The sequence below is a fragment of the Gorilla gorilla genome, chromosome 21 (assembly GCF_029281585.2).
Source record: "Gorilla gorilla gorilla isolate KB3781 chromosome 21, NHGRI_mGorGor1-v2.1_pri, whole genome shotgun sequence".
NCBI classification, from domain to species: Eukaryota; Metazoa; Chordata; class Mammalia; order Primates; family Hominidae; genus Gorilla; species Gorilla gorilla.
In genome coordinates this window covers 53,292,154-53,311,961 of record NC_073245.2, presented here as the reverse complement: position 1 = coordinate 53,311,961, position 19,808 = coordinate 53,292,154, and the positions used below count along the sequence as shown (strand labels likewise).

The window sequence follows — 19,808 nt, the reverse complement described above, 5'->3', positions numbered from 1 at the left end:
AGGCTGGACCTAGCGCACTTGCCTGGATCCCAAAAAGAGCCAAAGCTCCAAAGTAAAGGGGAGACAGCAGGGAGCTCCTGATAAGGAAATGTATTTGTTCATTTAACAAGCATTTATTGAGTACCTACCACAGAACCCTGACTGATGAATTACTAACCTACCATTCTCTTAACTCCCAATAATAACCTCTAATTTACACAATCACTTAATTTCTAAAAATCATTTTCTTAAAGGTCAAGATCACTGAAAATGTATTAGTTCTTAAGAAAAGTGAAATAAAAATGAGGAAAATAAACCCATGTGGGTTTTTTTTTCTTTTCTTTTTTTTTTTTGAGACAGAGACTTGCTTTGTTGCCCAGGCTGGAGTGCAGTGGTGCAATCTCAGCTCACTGCAACCTCCACCTCCTAGGTTCAAGCAATTCTCCTGCCTCAGCTTCCCAAGTAGCTGGGACTACAGGTGCGCACCACCACGCCCGGCTAATTTTTGTAATTTTAGCAGAGATGAGGTTTCGCCATGTTGGCCAGGCTGGTCTCAAACTCCTGGCCTTGTGATCCGCCCACCTCGGCCTCTCAAAGTGCTGGGATTATAGGCACGAGCCACTGTGCTTTTTTTTTTTTTTTTTTTTAATTTTTTTTTTTTGAGAGACAGAGTCTCGCTCTGTCGCCCAGGCTGGAGTGCGGTGGCGTGATCTCAGCTCACTGCAACCTCCGCCTCCCAGATGCAAGTGATTCTCCTGCCTCAGCTTCCCAAGTAGCTGGGACTACAGGTGCGTGCCACCACACCCGGCTAATTTTTCTATTTTTAGCCGAGATGAGGTTTCGCCATGTTGGCCAGGTTGGTCTCGAACTCCTGACCTCAGGTGATCCACCAGCCTTGGCCTCCCAAAGTGCTGGGATTACAGATATGAGCCACCGTGCCTGGCCTTCTTTTACTTTCTGACTCTGACCTCTAGAAAGAGGCAGGGTTGCTCTGCTCTGTGATATTCCTTTTCTATACTTCCCATTTAAGCCCACGATGCCATAGCAACATGCCAATCACATAGCTGGCCACCGTGTGGCCACATTTCTGCCACTGTGGCTCTCCTTTTCTCTGCCACCTTCCTGGTCAGTGCGCTTTCTCCCTTTCCTCAGAGGTGCTGTGGACATGAAAGTTCTAAATTACAAAAGCCATAAAGGCACATAAACAGGTTTGGAAGGCTATACATCAAATTATGAACAGTGATTACCTCAAAGCTGGAAAGCTGGAAAGGAAAATGAGAATGGGAGAAGACAGGTAAAGGTGACTTTGATTTTTATTCTATTAAATCTGTCAATCATTTGAGTTTTTTCATCATAAACACAAAATCATGTACTGCTGGTATAGTAGTTAAATAGAACATGTTAACAGAAATAAGTATTTGTTAAAAACATGTTTATTTCAAGATTCTAAACAGCAAAAGTAGAAAAGTTCTCCACCTAAATACACTTCTCAAGAGCAACCAGCTATGATTAAACTGTCCTTCATAAAGACTGAATTTTCACTCCTATAGGGAAGGCGAATGCCTGTTTTCTTACATTTGCAACTCTAGATATTTTCACTTATTAATCTTTCCCAATCTGAGAGGCATTAAACAAAAAGATTTATCATTTTTTTTGCATCTTTGATTACTTATGAAGTTGATCACATTTTTAGATGTTTATTAACTATTTATTTTACTAAACTGACTGTTCCTCACATTCTGATTAGATCATTCCTTTCATATTTGTTTTAAAAGAGCTTTTTTTCATATTAGGAATATCAGCCCTTTGTATTGCAAATATTTTGCCTTGAGTTTTTATTTTTTTTTAAATGGCATGAAGGTGTCCACCTGCCATAAATTGAACTTTGATGTATCAAATGTAAAACACCTTTCCTTATGGCTCTGGTTATATCTTGCTTCAAAGGATCTTCACTACTGCATAATTATAAAAATATTCACCCACGTTTTCTTGTTGAGGTTTCTTCTGTTGTTTAACAGGCAGTTTTCCCAACACGACTTACATAATAATCTATCCTTTCCCTATGGTTTTAAATGCATCTGTACTCTCTTCGTATGCTAAATTCCCACCTATACATAGGTCTGCTTCTACAGTCCATTCTGTTCACAGTGGTGGAAACCAGTTTGAGATCCAATAGATTTAGAACCAGTTAATGATTTCACTAGAAGTTGGAAAACTTACTTCAGAAAGTTACTCTAGAGAAATTGTTTAAAGTATTTCCCCCCAAATATCAGGATATTAATTTTAATAACTCAATACTCTTGCTTCGTAAGGATATGCAATAAAAAAGGTGGCATTTTAACCCAGTGCTGAGATGTTACCATTTCCACTTCTGTTCCTCTTCTTTCTTCGGCTTCTTTTTCTTGTTATCTGGCTCAGGAACTTTTTTATCTTTATCTTTATTCTTGGGTTTTTTCAATTTACCATCCTACAAAGAAACATGGTGAGAAAGCACTTAAATAAAGACTGATCACACTTCTGGAGGCAGTTTTTGGGAGCCATGAGGAAGAAAAATTGTAATCATAGAGTATTAGAACTAAAGAAGATCTTAGTACTCCTCTCATTTGACAGATGAATAACAATGTACTGGTGCTCTGTTCTAGAGCAGTATTTCCTAAAATTTCCTGACAAACAACTACTTGAGAAAGTAGTTAAAAAACACTCTGCAGGGGAAGAGACTGGGAAACTGTTTTTTTTTTTTTTTTTTAAACCTCAAAGGAGTTTGGAAAAGTACTGCTCTAGAGAGTAATCCGAGTGTATTTTCCTCACTTATGTTTAATCCTACTCATCTTTAAACCTCTTCCAGTACAATCAAATAACGGCTAGACGAGGCTTTGCATTAGATATTTAGTATTCAGGATGAAAGAAAATTCCCAGTTGATTTAGTGGAGTATAGTACTATCGCTGCTGCTTGTATACACAAAGTCATGATGCAGTAAGCAAGTATTTGATAGGTTCTAAAATGACACCAATTCCTATGGTGGTATTTCTTTATGGCTCTTCTTTGAACTCTGAATGTAAATGAGCTGATCACAGTGACACAATAAAAGGGCATCAAACCTAAACAGGCACAATTCACCAATACAGGAGATGAATCTCAAAACAGACACACAAAACCCAAACAAAAATGTAATATTCAACAAGTGAAGATCCCACTCAGAATCTGAACTCTTTTGAAGAATATTTTCCTTTGTCCTGCCTATTCAACATAATTTAACTACTTATTCAGTCTTTATTCAACAAGTTTTATATAGCAATGAAAGGTGGTTTTGAACCATCCTAAAATCAATTAAAGAGTGGCACAGCTGGAAAGTGTACGGATGGGTTCATTTAACCACTTCCAGTTACAATCAAGGACTTTGAAACATATTTTGTCACTTGATCAAGGTCATATAGCTGTTATTAACTATGATAAGAGCCTAACTTTATGAGAAAAATAACAGAATGTGACTTATGGGAATAACTGGAATAAACATTTTAGATCCTCATAATAGGATGGCAATCAAGATAGGAATAGAAAAAAGAGGAAAGCTTACAGTACCATCCATATTTTAAAACAGGCACGGAGAATATAAATATGTGGGTATGTTTGGGAGAAGGTACTACAGGATCACATTAATTCAGATAATGTTTACTATTTAGGGTGAAACACACCACAGGAAAGGGAAATGTTTTTCAGTGAAGATACTCTAAACAGCTTCTGAGCAGGCATCCAGCTGGTCCCATCAGGAAACTACTGGCTACATTGTATGTTTTCAAGCCTCAAATTGGGGTGTCAGTCACTAAGAGACCTCAGAACAATTCTCAAAAACAAGAGAAAAAAACAAAAAACAAAAAAAACCATAGTTGGCGAGTGAGGTTTAATGACAGATTCTGCCATCTGGGGTCCCTGCCATAGTAAGACTGTATTAATTCAGTCTTTCAGCCAGCATTTTTCCCCCTATGTGGCAGGGCTGCTAAATAGAATAATAACAAATGAAGTCAACTGTTCTTTTTTCCCAATGGTTTAACAAACTCAGAGTATTATTTTTGCATAAATGCAATATAAACATAAAAGAAAAAAAACACTTGGAGAACTCAAGTTTTATATTCCTTTACTGACTAGTCTGTACTGATTTGGTATATGCAAGTGGAGTGATTGGCTACCATAATCACTACTTAACATTTCACTCTCAATTCCTTGAATTAGTGCTTATTAATTTGAACTTCGGCCAAGAATAGACTAGTTGTCAAAAAAACTGCAACCTTCTAAATTCAGGACCTGATCATCTCTCTATGGCTCAACTCACTCACTAATGGTCTTCATATGATTTCATTAAAGACCTTTCTTCTCCCTCCTTGCAGAATTAGAGCATCAGCAAAGTCCCAGGGGAGGTAGGATAATATAGTAGTAGCTGGTGTGCTGGCACTGAAGTCAGACTGCATGGGATCAAATGCTGGCTTTTCCACCTTAGTAGCTATGTGACCTCAGGCAAATGATTAAATATTTCTATACTCTATTTCTGCATCTGCAAAATGGAGATGATAATAGGGATGTAACAACCTATTCAGGTTGTAAGGATTAAATGAAATGATACATATATAGAAGAGTGCCTGGCACATGGTAAGCACCTATTACATTTAATTGTGATTATTAACATCATTCTATTATGATAGATTATCCTCTTAGGACTCCCTGCCCCTTCACTATCATTCTCTTTACTGCTGGTACTTCAAACTGTCCACTTTACATTTGTGATCCCATTTTGCCCATGACAGTGGCTAACCTCAAATGTAGCATAAGAGCTAAGAACTCACCCAACCCCTTCTTGTCTTAGGGGAGGGCATCATTAAGACCCCTGTGAATTTCTGACATTTTTTCTTGAATTACCTGCTAACAATTTTTTAGTACAAGAACTCAAAAGTGTCAAAAGGAGGAAGCATATGATTCTATTTTCAATCTACCACAAGCATCAACAAGAACATTTAGGAAAGCATTTAAACGGAACTGAGTTTTTTGAGGAAGGTTATAGGCCAAAAGGATAAAGAAGGGAGCATGCTGTTCCAGACAGAGGAACAGCAGGTGCTATGTAAAGCTCGGAAGTTTGAAAGAATTTGGTGTGGAAAAGAAACAAAGGAGGCTAGTGTGACTGGTACAAGTAAGCTAGAGAAGAGGCACAAGATGAAGAGAGACACAAGATGCAGGGGCCAGATTGGGAGGAGCTGCAGTAAAGAGTTTGGGTGTCAATTATATGTCAAAGGGGTACCCATTAAAGAACTTTAGATAGGAATGGTTACCTAAAGTGAATGATGAGCAAAAAATTCTTAGGGAAATTTCTTCGGGGTTATAAGCCAAAATGTGGTTTCTTGTTAACACTGCCTCTGTATATATGAAGATGACATAGTTTTTGGAAGAACATCTGTTGGCAGCCTAGCTGTGGGTAGACAGACACCCAGGAAGGCTGAGAGCAGAATCACTGCTGGTTGTGGTTAACTTAAGACACTGTGGGGATTCACAGAGATCTTAAAACTACCAGTGCCACAGCCACCACTTATTAAATTTGTTTTCCCTAATGTTATTACTATAACAAGCCAATAAATATCTAAAACTCATTTGCCTTAAGAAGTTGCTTACTGGAAAACTCCCACTTCCAAACTCAAGCCCCAAAGGACCTAAGTCTCTTTACTAACCTCTTCTTCCTCTAGTTTTCTTTTCTTCTCCTTCTTGGTATCTTCTGTTTTAATTTTCTTAGGTTTATAATCAGCACTAGAAAGGGGAACATGAATACACAGTTAACATAATTACGATTCAGGAGTTCTCACTCATAGGAGACCTACAAACTCTTGGAAGCCTCCATGGCAAGAGTAATCACTGTTATTCTTGGCTGGGCATTCTACGGTCAAGACTAACAGAAATAGAGAAAATAATGAAGGTCAGACCAAAGAGTAATAGTTATAGCCCTATATAGAACAAAACAAACCACTTAAACCGGCCTGGAAGCAAAATAGGGTGGGGGGATATATGCAGAAATAAATATCATTATCAGATGAAAGTTTAGGAAAAAAATAAAATAAAATAAATAAAAATAAAAGATGAAAGTTTGGGAACCAAACACACAGCACACTAGCTACCACATAGCAGTAACTCACTGGAATGTGGAGGAAAGAAATTCTATATTGAATGAATACAAATGAGTTCACTAAGTATTTCCCTTCCCCCTTTCCATACAATTTCTACTATAACAATAGCATAGTAAGCTATGTAAGAGTGAAAATAATGAATATAATTTAATCTCATTGAATCTGGGGAAAGAGGTACATGTAAGCCTCAACCGTTTTATGAGCAGTTTTATTATTTTTACACACTGAAACTTCACTTAGAATGTCTGACAGGAATAGGTCTAAGAGAAACTGCTTTAAGTTATCTGTGGTAGGCAATAAGAAATTTTAAGTAACTTAAATAATTTATTCTTCATGAATTCTGTATTATTTGAAATTTCTACAATAAATATCTATTGCCTTTTCAGTAAGAAAAATTTATATAATCTTCATGTAAGCCTTGGGTATACTACTTGTTTAGCAAACTCTACTTCTCATAGTTCAGAGAAATCAGTCCATTAATCACAAATTCCAAATGAGTAAAAGCCAATTAATACAGTTTCTATAATGTATTATAAAGAAACACATCACATTTATTCTTTAAACTCTCCTTTTTGTTTTCAAAAGTCAAAGTTTTAAGAAAATACTCACTCATCCTCATCTCGAGGTCTCTTTAATGGCTTTATATCCTCTTTAGGAGGAACAAAATAGCCATCATCTTCAGGTTCATCTTTAATTTGTGGTGGACTAAAGAGAAAAAAAATTGCTGGTCAGAGTGCTAGAACATCTGTATTCTATTAATACAAAGAAGGAATATGTCATCTCGTTGAACAGAAGCTAATATAAATAAGGATAACCACGTACATATCATGAAGATTTTTTGTGAGCACTTTTTCTCACTTCAATCCTGTGAAGTAGATAGTATTTGTCCTCATTGTACAGGTGAATGGGCAATATCAGGATTTGGGATCAAGACTCTTTATTCTAAGTCAGAATTCTTTCTCACTATTTCTTAGCTATCTTTGCCAGCATGGCACGAACCACTCCAGAAATAAACCTAAGGTGTTTTCTTGCCTTAAATGGAAAACTACCATATATTTGACCCCACAATCTGAACTGATTGTTCCAGTACTCCAAAAGCTAAAGTACAGCTCTTACAAGGAAAGGAATAAACATTGATTTCCCCAACTTAGTACCTTAAAGTTCTAAAAATGTGGCAATAACGTACATGTATATCTAGCTACATGGAAAAATAACCAAGCTGATAACATTACAACAAAAGTAGGGCACGTGTTAAACCAGAATAAACAGAAGGTATCCTATGCCAAATCTATTCATTGTTCAACGTCCTAACTTAGGTTTACTTTATATACAGAAGAGTGTCTCACTACTATTTGTTAAGATCTTACCTTCAAAATATAAATATAAAAAGACAATCCTTTGAGACAAACATCTTGAACCAAAACAGAGAAGGAACAAGTAAAAAATACCATAGAGCCCAGCAATCACTGCAGCCATGGGATGTTCCCTGGCCTGGCACATCTCTTCAGAACCTCACTGCCTTAATTTAGTACAAGAAATGGCCTCCTTACATGCAGCTGCCCCCTGTGGAGGGATCCAAGGATTAAGAATCCAGACCCCACTGCAAAGTATATTCACAGGGTTTCAAGAGTACCTCCGACCAAAAAAAGCATACTGGGTCCCCTTGCTTGTGATAGAATTTGAATGTTTAAAGAACTTATTTTAGCACCCTAACCAAATGCCAGCTTCTACAGCTGTTCCCCCTCCTGCCTGAATACTGACACAGACCCTAGGGTCCAGAAGGAAGGAAAGCCTATCATTTACCCAACTAGTTAAGTAAATGCTAGATCCTAAGTTTGTCACACTGAAGACAAAAACTGTGGGAAGGGTTACTTAGGTCTGAAGGAAGAAGTCCTAAAACAATTTACCAGAAAACTGTATTCCAGTGAAGCATCTGGATTCTCTACAAAGACATATACACAAGCCAGCAAGGAGTACAGCAAAGTGAACATAGAGACCACTGCCTCAAAGAAGGCTGTGTTCCTAATCTTCTAACCCAAAAAATCTGAAAATGAACTCATGACTATGCACCAAGTCCAAAAAATTTATTCATGTCAGTTTAATAAAAATCCAAGGCAGTCTCTTGGCAGAGATTAGCCCAGCAGTGCCTCAGTCACTTTATCTCAGAAATCAAAATTCCTAGGGCAGCTTGCAGCTCTAATGCTTCCTGAATTTTATTATTCTGCATTCCTAGAACAATTATGAAACATGCCTGAAGAGGGCACCTGCTTTTCTCCTTGTCTAAAGGACCCCAGAGTACCAGGCACAACTGTCAAAAATTTTAACAAATGAAACTGAAAGTTCAAAGATTCAAGGAAGCAAAACTCTCAAAGTGTTTTGTCCTAGTCAATAATGCAAACACTTACAACCATTTCTAATAAATCCTTTCTGTCATTCAGTGAAGTGAGAATATATAACAATAAACATCTAGTTGTTTCGAAACTAGAGGGGACCTCTGGGCTTATTTTAGGAAATTGAGGCTGAGGAAAACAACATTATAAAGGTAAAAACAGTATAGGAAGTAACCTCTAGATTTTGCGCATTTTCCTCTCCTTCTAGAAAAGAGATAACATAATTCTACCCAAATCTACACTCATCCCTAACATGTAGGTCAAATGATCTTTTATATATAAGCCTCCCAATATTACTAATGATGAAATCAGACTAAGTGATTTTTCAGAAAACTCCATAATCGCTACTGAATATGAAATTTCTTTTTAGAGAAATGAAAATGTTCTGGAATTAGTGAAGAGGCTGTAATACCTTGTGAATATACTAAAAAAAAAAAAAAACAAAGTGGTACACTGTATACCATTAAAATACAAATTTTGTGATATGCAAGTCAAATCTCAATTTTTAAAAATCTCTCCTGTCAACCTTCTCTATTCGAAATAACCTTCTGGAAAATGTGCTGGTCAGTCTCACTATATGGCACTGTAGAAAGGCTCAGGTTGGCTTAGACCGAGTCTTCTCACTGCTGAGTTTCTGGGAACCATCAAGATGGCCAGGTCAGTGGGTTTTGGGTTAACTCAGACAACACTACAACACAGGCAGCTGGCCTGCTGTCCACCCAGAGAAAGGGAAGCCCACGCAGCAGCAAAGTCTTACCTAGAGAAGCCATTTTCCTTCTCCTTCTTTATTTTTGCATCCCCAGAGGCTCGAACCTGAAAAGTAAAACAACAGTAACTAGTACCTTGAAAGGACTAAATTTGAAGAAACCTCTTTTTGAGAATATGTGGCATCAGTTCCTGGGACATCATGATCACAGGCTGGCTCTTATGTTAGCAAAACTGAACAGATGGACTAAAGGTCCTGAAATGTGTCCAAAACTCATTTTTAACAATTCTTCTGGGTGAAACTGTCCAACTCACTGAGAAAGGTTTCCCTTAAAAATGGCAGCTTTTTACTTTTAAGTGGTGGCAGGTCTCTTTTCCCCAATAAATACGTTCCACTACTCAAGAATTTGCCATTGGCAGTGCAGAGAGGAAACAAAAGCAAAAACCAAACAAACAAAACATATAAACTGGGCCAGATGTGATGGCTCATGCCTGTAATCCCAACACTTTGGGAGGATGAGGTTGGAGGACTGCTTGAGGCCAGGAGTTCGAGACTAGCCTCGCCAACACAGTGAGACCGCCATCTTTATTTAAAAAACAAACAAACAAAAAAGTAGTCTATGCCCTGCCTTCTCTGACTTAGGCAAAGTATACTCATGACCCCCTCCCCTTTGACTTCCTGCTTTCTAGATTCGTCAGAAAATTTATCTTTCAAAAAAATCTTCATATATACACACAAAGGGATACACACACACATACAGATATACAGAGTATCTATGGAAGGATACAAAACATAATCAGTATAGCGGTTGCCTCTGAGAAGGATGGGAGACAGTGAGTCAGGGGTGAAGAGATGTCTTCTTCACCATATTCCTTATTTCATAGTATCTGAATTTACCAAGTACAAAAATTACTTTTTCAAAGCTAAAATAAAAACCATCTCTTTTTAAAACTATACAGAGTACTATTCATTCTCAGCTGGGTGAGCCTAGTCATTTTTAGAAGGCTTGCACTGGTTATGCTGGAACCAAATGCCACAAAAGACACCAGCATCACTAAATTTTCACTCGGGAAGAACCTTTAATGAACAGAAGACCATCAAGGCATTAGGCCTTCTCCCAAAAACAATTAATTTTCCCTAATGCATTCTCAATGTATTCATTGGCAATATAAAGTAAAAAAGGTAACGATATGGACAGATCTGCCACTGTGAAACATATGGTGGTAAAAGGCTTAGTTTTTATAGTTTAAGACTAAAGTTTGCTCTAAATTCTCCTGACAAGAGACCTTTCACTTCAAGACCAAGGGATCTTACTATGCAATTAAGATATCTGCTTTCAAAGGTAAACAAAAGTGCATCCACGTTCCTTCCTCCCCTACTAGAAAACTCTGTACCTTTTCCTCTTTTCGTTTTTCCTTGTCTCTGTCTTTATGTTTGTCTTTATGCTTTTCTGAGCTTCCATCTTTGTGTTTGGTCTTCTCCTTCTCTTTGTGTTTCTTTTCAGAATCTTTATGTTCACTGTAAAAAGTTAAGTCACAAAGCGTTAGCCCAGAGTAGGGACCACAAGGATTCGTTTCACAAGATATCCTAAGATAACATGAACTGTGGAAACTTACAGTACTTAAACAAACAGTACCGACAGAAGGTTCAAGTAGAGGGTCTTGGCTACATCGGACTTTATCTTGTTTGATGTTTTTATTTTTGCAAAGAACAGAAACCATCATTCTAGACACACCAGGACATTTTTTTTAAAGTGACTAAGAATACACAGCCAGCCCTGTGTATTTCTGCAACATTCTACCAGCACAAAAACAATAATGAAAGCTCCAACTTCAGCATTCATATCTGATGTGAGTAGGTTAAAACCAACTCACCAAAAATGTGTTTGGTGGCTTTGTGCCAGACTTGAAACATACCACACATGTAGCCAAGCCAGGGTTTATGGAGTAAACAGCCCAATACAGTGGATATTTCCTTCTAGTTTTAACTAGGCAAGTTAGTCACTTCTAGATGGGACTTACGTTAGCCCTTTCCTCACAATAAGAAAAGACCCATCTGAAAGCAAGGGCATAGGAATGTTCTTTGTTAAAGGTTAAAAAGCAAAATATGACATTATAAGGCAAGAGCCATGAAAATGTTCATAGCTTCTTACCCTGGGATCAAGCTCCTGGCAATTTATCTTAGGGAAATAACATTACATATAAAGATGTTTATTTTGGGCTGGGCGTGGTGGCTCACGCCTGTAATCCCAGCACTTTGGAAGGCCGAGGCAGGCGGATCACGAGGTCAGGAGACTGAGACCATCCCGGCTAACACAGTGAAACCCCGTTTCTACTAAAAATACAAAAAATTAGCCGGGCGTGGTGGCAGGCGCCTGTAGTCCCAGCTACTCGGGAGGCTGAGGCAGGAGAATGGCATGAACCCAGGAGGCGGAGCTTGCAGTGAGCCGAGATAGCACCACAGCACTCCAGCCTGGGCAAAAGAGCGAGACTCTGCCTCAAAAAAATTAATTAATTAATTTTAAAAAGATGTTTATTTTGGTGCTTCCCTTAAACAACAACAACAACAGAAAAAAACAAAAACGAACAAACAAACCCCAAAATTGGATACACCTAACAAGAGGGGAAACTGTAATATATCAAATTATTTAACTGCTAAGCTATAATTTGAGTACCACAAACACATTTGGAAAGTGTTTATGACAGAAAAAGGAATATAATAAAATAACTGCAACTATGTAAAAACATGCATGTGGTCAAAGACTAAAGAAGCAATAAGCAAAAACCACAAGTTGTAGTTTAAGGTGAGAGAACACTATTATTTTTCAGTACACTGGGACAGGCAGTTAAGGAGCCTTGCTTACTGCACTAACCAATGCACAGGAAAAAAAGACTTCATCAGCAATGAGCTCATTAGGCTATGTCCATCCCACGAAGTTTGTTCTAAAGGGACACTTGACTACAGTAGAAGATCACAAAGGGAGAAACAAATGATGGCATGCAGTTAGGCAGAGCAACAAAATCTAGATCAGGAGAACATCTGCTATTACACCCTGCACACAAAAGTAGCTACAACTTGAGATAGGTACTTGAGTGATGAATAGGCAGAAACTTTAAGAAATCTAGCCAGGGAGAAACAGGACACACTATAGGTTAGGAAAGACCCAAGTATTGAAATAGATGGAGAAAAAAAAAACAAAACAATGCCCACTTTCCCTTGCTTACATATTTCTCCCTCTATATTGCTCTCATTAGACTGTTATTTACATGTGACACACATTTAAATAACAAGTTTCTATAGGAGGAAAATTCTTTTTAACTCATGAGAACAGAGCACACTGGATGTGCATGGTTACAAAATTTCTCCACCATGCTTTTTGTTCTTGGAATCAATATGATGTTCCTCTAACTCAATGTGTTCTCATAATCTGTGTTTTTTACCAAAATGCAATGTTTTATTTAAAAATGTATCCCTTCCTTACTTTGTTTAAAAAAAAAAAAAAAGTCTTCCAATTGCATTAGCACTCCTATTACCTGTTCTCATTAACTTCGCCAAGCTTTAGAATGAATGGTCAAAGAGCAAGGTTGCTGAGATTATAATTGATTCTTCAGGAGTTAATGTATATGTAATCACAGGCACTTGGTTTTTATACTACCAGCAAAATGTTTGAGCTTACCATTCCATTATAAAAGCATGGTAGTTTTGTTTTATTAAGCATCAACTGTAAGAGGGTATACAGTCATCTATACAAGCTTTTGCCTAAAAGCAAAACATCTGGGAACAATTGCATGTATAATATTGATGGATGAATATACTACCTCCCCCTGCCCTGCCAACTGTAGTGGGGGAGGGGATGGCAAAACAAAATTCTACTTTCTAAGCAAGCATTGTACTTGGTATTTTCACATACATTATTTCACTCAATTCTCACAACACTCTTGTGAGGCAGGTTTTATTATCTATCCCCTCATGCTGATACAAACAGGAGACAATGGTTAAAAGACTTCTCAAAGTTGCAATGTTAAAAGCAAAGCTGGGATTTAAACTTAGTATTTCCACCTCCAAGTTCAGAGCAGCCTCCACTACATATCAATACCCTTATATTTCCACTAAATTGATACCTACTGCTTAAGGTATACTGGTGTTAAGAAACAGCCATGGTGAGTCTGAGACTTGCTATAAGGTCCTAGCTTTATTTTACCATCGAGGAGGAACTTTCTAGAATAAAGATGTTTGGATACCTGAAAGGATAAAAACCTTTGGGGTTGCTTGTTTCTTTTCTTTCTTTCTTTTTTTTTTTTTTTTCATTGTCTTCCCATGAAACTATAAATGGCTAATTCAGGAATCTGAATTCAGGAACACTCCATCTTCCTTTAAGTTCCACCTTCCCCTGACCCCGTTCTCTTTCTCAGTGAAAGCATTTCTTAGAATGTTAGCCAGTTTCACTAGAAAACTGGCTTTCTGAGCCTTTTGGCAATCACAACATAGGTACCTACAAGTGTACATGTAGCCCTGCAGTTTTCAGCTTTGCTGTACATTATCACACCAAACAGAGATCAGGGAAAAGGAATCAACAAATGACAAGGCAAATGAGACATTTGCCAGGAACCCAAAAGTCAACGATATTTCCTCTGCCTGCTAACCAGAAAGAGATGTATATAGGAAATTCAAAGTTCCTGCTAGAGTAGTAAACCCCTTTGTAGGTCACAATTAATCACAAAAACCAGAATGGGATGAAGCTATCATCCTGACTTTCCAAAGGAAGCCAAGTCTCCTCTACTCCTAACTGTTTAGGCATAAGAGCAGATTTGCATTTTTATACTAGCTGAACTCAGATGATTGAGGGTTAAGGACAGCTTCTATTACAGGGCATTACATTGGAGACTGTTAGAAATTTGGGTTTATAGAGCTCCACCAGGCTTCTGAATACAATGTGATCATCCCTACTTGTCAGGTGCTGTTACTGTCCCTGCCTCCACAAATGGAGAGCAGAGTGCCTGGAGCCCAACCTGGCATCCATAACCCCCAAACCGGCAGGAGTGCTGGCAAAGAGCAAACCCCACTGCCAATCTTTCCTAGGAATGTGCCTGAAGGAAGTAGCAAAGGCGCTGGGGAACAAGTCCTGTGATACAGAAGCATGTCCAGGGCTGTGCCAGGAAAGTCAGAAACAGGATTTGGCCAGCATATAAAATGGAGTCAATGTGGGGTCAGTCAGGCTGACTCATCCATTTGAGATTTTCTAACATGTATGTCTTTTTCCAAAAGGCTTAGGACATGTTTGACTTTCATGGTAGCTAAAGAACTGTACTTTCCTCATTAACAGTGAAATGATGGAAATTCTGACCAATGCAGAAAGTTCATTTGCTGGCTGCCTGTTTTAAGAGATACTGTATTATCTTCATACTGATCCTGCTACTTTTCCATACACAATAGACACAATATGTCGAAGTCACAAAAGGGCTTTAAAAGTACAATTGTAGGCTATAATATTAGCCAGGTTAGAGGCTGAAAAACAGCTGATTAATTACTGAAGAAACTTCAGTAGGGCTAAATTAGAAAAATGCTGGATACCCTGAAAGGATAAAAACCTTCGGGGTTGCCTTTTTTGTCTCCCCACCCCACCCATTTTGTCTTCTAAGAGTAGAAGAAAGGCTTAATATCAACCATAGGAAGGAAACCAAAGGTTGGACAAACATATTTTAAGCGTAAGTTTAGTCTGGGATATGCTGAAGGACAAAAATACAGACAGTAGCAGTCCTAGAACTTCTGCAATGGTCACACTTATGGATGAAATATGAATTTACCCCATGGGCATGAGGAACTCTGAACGAGAAAACAACCAATTATTGGCTAGGCATAGATGCTGACTTCTTGGTTCATAGTTTGCATCTGTATGGGGTAAGATTCCAACACACTAGCAGGGACTGGAAAGCAAAAGTCAACGCTAAAGAGAACAAATGGAAAGATCCAAAGCCACCTTTCCAGAGTGTTCATGCCATGTGTTATGCTTTAATTGGCTGAATTCCACTAAAGAAAAAATAATCTGGCTGGGCGTGGTGGCTCATGCCTGTAATCCTAGCACTTCAGGAGGCCGAGGCGGGCAGATCACCTGAGGTCAGGAGTTCGAGACCAGCCTGGGCAACACAGTGAAACCCCATTTCTACTAAAAATACAAAAATTAGCTGGGCGTGGTGGCGCATGCCTGTAATCCCAGCTACTGGGGAGGCTGAGGCAGGAGAATCACTTGAACCAGGGAGTCAGAGGCTGCAGTGAGCCGAGATCACGCCACCGCACTCCAGCCTGGCGATAGACTGAGACTCCATCTCAAAAAAAAAAGAAAAATTTAAAAAAAGGAAAGAAAAAAAATAACTTACACTATTTTTAAAGTGATGACAGCAAAACCTTTGGTCTATGATTCTTGTTGGAGCTAAGCAGACCACAGAAAAGGGTGACCAGAGTTTCTCTAAGGCACTTATATAGAAGAGTGGGAGAGACGGTGGAAGTAGGGAGCCAGTAGGGAACAATGTTTCCCTTCTGGCGAAGCATTGTTTCTTTAGGAAAAAAGACCACCACTACCACAACAAAATACTGATATTCTGGAAAGTTAGAATGTTGGCTACGGGAAACCATTTAAATCTGTCCTCTATCCCCCATAAAAGTATTTAACAGATACTTGAGTAGCACCCAGTGCCAGGCACTTATCTAAGCACATTTGATATCGGTAACAAAACTCAGGTAACTACTGGTATCTTCATTTCACAGATGTGGAAACTGAAGCACAGACAAGTTAAGTAACTCACCCAAGGAACTACCTATAAAGAGAGAAACAGGATTTAAACTCAGGCAGTCTGGCTCCAGAGTCATGCACTTGACTACTCTGTTACTTCCCAAACAAAGCAAAAAAGCACTGTTAAAGGTAGAAGGAGCCTCCACATATTCTGAGAAAAGGACTTAGCCACTAACAGCCCAGCTACCTGTCTACTCCTCAAGGCAGCAGACCTCTGCAGGTCACATGAAGTTGGATCATGGGGATTCCTGTGAGACAGCACAGAGAGCTTCAAAGTCTTGGTTTAGGAGGGAAACTCATGACCCTTTCAAGGATAGTAGACAGTTAAAGCTTAAATGATGTTTGTTAAATTAAATATTTAAGTAACTTCAAAAGTTGCCTCTGGGAAAAGAGCGCAGCTTCTGAAATGAGCCAGTTTCCAAAAGGCACTAAGAAACAAGGGTTCCTTAATGTCCATCATCATTACACACTACAATGCCGATTATATATCTCTAAACAAAATCACAAGGACTCCGGCGTTTTATATTATAGAAGTATCAAAACTTCAAGGTAAATGTAATTTCCTAGAAATTATTTAATCCTTTGTTTTCAGGCCAGAGAGGATAAAAGGATGTACCCAAAGATGGCAAAACCGATACCCATTCTAACTCCCATTCCTCCCTTAAGTTCTTTGTCTCTGTTAATAGCGTAAACAGCCACCCAGTTATCCAAGACAGGAACCCTTTTTCTTAGACCCTTCATGTCATTTGTAGCTAAGTCTTATATCCACTTTACTCAACTATTTCCAGTGGCTTCTTGCTCAGCTCAGAATCGAGTCCCAACATTTCCCCCCGATTTTTAGTTAGTGTAAATAACAAGTTCCAACTTTTTGAAATGGCATTTAATAGTTTTGCCTCCAGCCACTTTTTTGGGTCTCATTTTCTACTATTCCACCCTGTGTAACCCACCTAACTAGATTCCTCCCAGAACAAAGCATATACTACAATGCCTCTATGTTCTGCTTATGTTTTTCTTTCTAACCATTACTTTCCGTTAGCAAAATTTTAACCATCTTTGAATGGCTAGCTCAAATGCTGTCTCCACCATGAAATCTTAAAAACAATGATTATGGCGTACTATGATAGGGATAAATATAATATTGAAAATATCAGGGCTCCAAATTGAATGCTATCAATAACTACTGAATTAGATTCAACTACCAAACTCAACAGCTCCAATTTATCTGCATGATATTATACTAGGCTTTGCGGTAATTATCATCATCACCATCATTATGTCAATTATTTAGTATGTTACAGTTCCCAAAGAGCTATCATGTGCATAAACAAACTTGAAAGATTGATAAAGCAGGTATTGTTATCAACCCTTGACCAAAACAGAAAATGAGACCCAGAGAAGTTAAGCACCTTGGATCACGACACGTAGCTTATAAATGACAGAACCCAGCCTCTTAACTTTTATCTTAGTGTGCTATTCAATATATCATACTGACTCCCATGTGAATGGTGGTGGTACTGAGTTTCCTCATTTCCAAACTGTTCAATCTTCTCTGCCTACCTATGTTAGTTGTCCATTTCCCACAGACAGGATGATATAGTGATGTGTAGACAAAGGGAGGGCTTTGGCAAACCACTCACAAGGAAAGCAGCAAACATATCTTTTAAATTTTATTAATTTCAGAAAAATCTCCCCTAATCTGAGAACTAGATGCTTAATTCAAGTGCATATTCCTAAAATCCTACATTCTCTCAATTACAATTCAGGTAGGATTTGGAACTAAAAGGAAAGCAGAAGCCAAAAGCATCCTTATTCTCAGATGTTTCTCACACTGAGAGTACAGAATAGCACTGCCAATATGGCTGGAAAAGTACTTCCCTTGCTATTTCACAGCAGTTTTCTGTCTTCCCTTGCTTTCCACAAATTTGTCACTCCAGTGTGAATGCCAGGTTTAAAATTGGCAAGAGATGCACAGAGTCGAAAACTAGGAGGAATTTCATTTCACACGATTCTCTTATTTTCTAAAATCAAGCTGCCCTCCCAAATTGCTTTTAATAATATTTGTTTATACAAGAGATCTACTATTAAAGATAAACAATGGATAAGAATGTAACCCTTTAAGAAAGGTAGCTTGTGAGATCCTACAAGCTACGTAATTCCTTGGCATCTAGAAGAGTATTCCTTTTGAGATTATTTATGTATTTTTTAAAAGAGGGCCGGCCATGGTGGCTCATGCCTGTAACCCCAACACTATAGGATGCCAATGTGGGAGCCCAGAAGTTCCAGACCACCCTGGGCAACATAGCAAGAACGCCATCTCTATTAAAAACAAAACAGTTAATTAACCAAGCATGGTGGTGCATGCCTATTGTCCCAGCTATTCAAGAGGCTGAGGTGGGAGGACCCCTTGGGCCCAGGGAGGCTGCAGTGAGCTATAATCACACCACCGCGCCCAAGCTTAGGAGTCAATGAGACCCTGACTCCAAAAAAAAAGAAAAAGGATCTGAGGAGCAAAATATTAATGCTAACAGAAAGAAGCAGTGTCAAGAGATAAGTGATGACTGATGAAATTATCTTTTAACTTTGGTGTGAGCTGTTCTTGTCATGTTACAGGCCAGACAAGAGAAAGACAGAGATGAAGTTTGCATAGGTTCAGAATTTGATGAGATTAATACTTTCAGTGCCAAAGATTTCAGGGATTTGGGGACAAAGAGAGATAAAGGCAGTGCCTGAGGTGATCTGACATTTTTAAACCTGAACTGCCTACCATATGCATACAAGTAAGGGGTGCTTGTATTTAAACAGACAGTTTAGCTACAAAACTAACTCTTTTTACACAGGGAGGTATTTTTCACTGGAAGGAATAATGTAGTGGGGACTCAGGATCCTTGGTCTCACATCCTCTTCTTTCTGCTACCACATCACTGTGGGACTTAGAGCATGTGACCTCAGACGCCTGTCCACACAAAGAGAAGACAAGATGAAATGATTCTTAATACCTACTCCCTTGTTTTGCACCTTGCATGAGGACAATAAAGAGGAAACCAAATGGCATCTTCTGGGATGTGGATCCATAGCCCCATTTTGTTTCTGCAGAAAGGCTACTCTCCCACTCCAAGTCTGCAGTATTGCTACTGCACAGGACAGTAAATGCCTCCTGGGCTTGGGTCCTAAGTATAGCCTGATGACAAATGATTGGTGCTAATATCTAGCAGAAAAGGAAGGGACACAGAAACACATTTGAAACACTTGTTTTCTCCTAACAAATGGCCACAAAATTAGCTACAATTGATTAGCAAGGATTGGAATAAATGAAAGCATTTTGGAACAGAACATGCTAAATACTAATTATTCTGGGGTTCAGATGTGATTAAATAATCCCCCAGATTTCTTTAATCTGCTACAGAAGAAATCGAAGAAACCCTAAACTATTTAAAAAGATCAGAGGTACTTTAAAAGGATCACAGTGTATATAAAATTTTACTGGAGGCCGGGTGTGGTGGCTCAAGCCTGTAATCCCAGCACCTTGGGAGGCTGAGGCAGGAGGATCACAAGGCCAGGAGTTCGAGACCAGCCTGGCCAATATGGTGAAACCTTGTCTCTACCAAAAATACAAAAATTAGCTCGGCGTGGTGGCGGGCGCCTGTAGTCCCAGCTACTCGGGAGGCTGAGGCAGGAGAATCGCTTGAACCCAGGAGGCAGAGGTTGCAGTGAGCCGAGATCACACCACTGCACTCCAGCCTGGGTGACAAAGTGAGACTCCATCTCAAAAAAAATAATAAAATAATTT

At 38.7% G+C, this 19,808-nt stretch overlaps 1 protein-coding gene across 1 annotated transcript in view; it reads right to left on the bottom strand.

Annotated features, from left to right (window-relative positions):
- The window catches only part of TOP1 (DNA topoisomerase I), a 95,961-nt gene that overhangs the window by 37,820 nt on the left and 38,333 nt on the right, over positions 1-19,808 (bottom strand). Inside the window, exons 4-8 of the mRNA XM_004062154.4 lie at positions 10,629-10,752; positions 9,286-9,341; positions 6,748-6,843; positions 5,689-5,764; positions 2,340-2,446 (exon numbers count right to left, since the gene is read on the bottom strand). Of these exons, the coding sequence (XP_004062202.1) occupies positions 2,340-2,446; positions 5,689-5,764; positions 6,748-6,843; positions 9,286-9,341; positions 10,629-10,752 (459 nt within the window). The remainder of the gene's footprint in view (positions 1-2,339; positions 2,447-5,688; positions 5,765-6,747; positions 6,844-9,285; positions 9,342-10,628; positions 10,753-19,808) is intronic.